The 1,953-nt window shown below is 41.5% G+C and overlaps 1 protein-coding gene across 1 annotated transcript; it reads left to right on the forward strand.

Moving 5' to 3' along the window:
• The first annotated feature begins 429 nt into the window (after nucleotides 1-429).
• On the forward strand, nucleotides 430-1,268 carry LOC101550561 (proline-rich nuclear receptor coactivator 2-like). The gene has a single exon (XM_055128631.1). It carries the CDS (start codon nucleotides 607-609, stop codon nucleotides 1,027-1,029), a length of 423 nt encoding a protein of 140 aa, XP_054984606.1. The 5' UTR covers nucleotides 430-606; the 3' UTR covers nucleotides 1,030-1,268.
• Nucleotides 1,269-1,953: the final 685 nt, after the last annotated feature.

The following is a 1,953-nucleotide window of genomic DNA, read 5'->3' on the forward strand; positions in this document are numbered from 1 at the left end:
ATACACCCTGGATGAAATCCCGCCCTTGGGCAGATCTCCTAGTAATCTTGGTAATCTCCTTGATGAGATTTTGTCCTTGAGAAGGAGTGGTCTTTTACCTCTCTTTGTTGATTTGTTAATGTTCAACCCACCTTTGTATCTCCACCCTACCTGAGTCCTATATAACTGTGCTGTAAGGGCCGGGGGTGGAAGATAGCAGCAGAGGAGAAGAAGGAGAAGACGATGCAGAGGAGAATAGAGACTAAAGACTGAAGAGACGAACGCCACCGCTGGATCCTACCCGCACACGGCCCATCACTGCAAACCTTTCTTTCTACCCTTTATCTTCATTGTTCTTGTGGTGTTGTGAAAAATCACAGCTGGTCATCGACTACCATGGAAGCCAGGACTTCTCTCCGACTTGTGTGCTGCGGAGACTCAGATGTTGGCCTCAGCTCCTAGGCTGAGCTCGGCAGATCGGCCCATGAAAACTAATGTATTGAGACAAAGGAAAGGAGCTGTGAGAAAGCAACATCTATTCTCCTGGGCTTGGCAACAAGGAAGAGGACAGGTAGTGGAGACCCTGCAATCTGAGAAGCAGACCGAAAGGTGACAAAGAAACGGAAGATGGGTGGTGGAGAGAGGCATAACATTCCAGTCCCTCAACCTAGAAATGTTACGAAGAACCAACAACAGCTCAGTAGACAGAAGACCGAGGATCAGAATTCCCAGATGAAGATTGTTCATAAGAAAAAGGAAAGAGGACATACTTACAACGCATCAGCAGCTGCATGGCAGGCCATGCAAAATGGGGGGAAGAACAAAAACTTTTCAAATAATCAGAATTGGAACTCTAGCTTGTCAAGTCCCACCTTACTTTTTAAGTCTCAAACTAGCCAGAACTATGCTGGAGCCAAATTTAGTGAACCACCATCACCAAGTGTTCTTCCTAAACCACCCAGCCACTGGCTTCCTGATTCCTTTAATCCTTCTGATAAGGAAATAATGACATTTCAACTTAAAACCTTACTTAAAATACAGGTAAAATAGTACTAATGTTCAATGTTATATATTTAAGGGTAAGTTGGTTTAAAACATTCACTAGGGAATTAATTTGCAAAACTGATTAATGTAGAAAATAACTTCTTGTGCACTGGGATAATGGGAAGTAACAGTGCAAATTAAAATATTAATAATTGTATTTTGTATTAAATATTTTCAATTGAGTAACTTAAACCATTTATGTTTGTGAAATGGTGAAAGAATAAATTTTTTCTATTTTTGGTGGAGAAAAAAATAAATAATAAAAAAATAAAATGGCTCCAGTAATGTCAACTTTTCATCCTTTCATCCTTTCTGGAAAATGCATCTTGTCTTTGAATTAACTACTTTTTTCTCAATTCTCTTTTCAATGGCTTCATAGTCACTCTGGGTATTTTTATTGTTGTTCTTAGTACTTGAAGTTTTTTGTTGTAGCCAGGCAAGCTACCGAGAGTATCCCGCCCGCATGGCAGAGCCTGGCAAGCTCCCTGTGGCGTATTTGATATGCCAAAAACAGTAACAACAAGTCTCACAATGGACTCATCCCTGGTACCCGCTTGAGCAAATCGATGAACAATGGGACGACAGTGACAGTGACAGGTGTTTGAGAGCCACGTCCAGCAGTGCTCAGGGCTTTCTCCTGACTCTGTGCTCATAAGTCACTCCTGGAAGGGCTCAGGGAACAATATGGAGTGCTGGGAATCAAGCCCCTGTGAGCTGTATGCAAGGAAAACACCATACTTGTTGTACTCTCCCTCCAGCCCCCGTTCTTGGGTTTTTATCGTAGTTCTTAGGCTAGGACAACTATAGCATGTTGTCTTCTATGTCAGTAATACAAAAAAAAAAAAACATCCTTGAAGTTAGAAAATCTGAAGAAAAGTATATGCAACAGAGATTACTGGATGCATGAACTGTTTTTATGTCAGGCAGAAA

The sequence above is a fragment of the Sorex araneus genome, chromosome 2, assembly GCF_027595985.1.
Source record: "Sorex araneus isolate mSorAra2 chromosome 2, mSorAra2.pri, whole genome shotgun sequence".
Classification (NCBI taxonomy): Eukaryota; Metazoa; Chordata; class Mammalia; order Eulipotyphla; family Soricidae; genus Sorex; species Sorex araneus.

Excerpts from the sequence above, each read along its gene's own strand:
- LOC101550561 (XM_055128631.1), top strand. The coding sequence starts at position 607 with ATGGGTGGTGGAGAGAGGCATAACATTCCAGTCCCTCAACCTAGAAAT.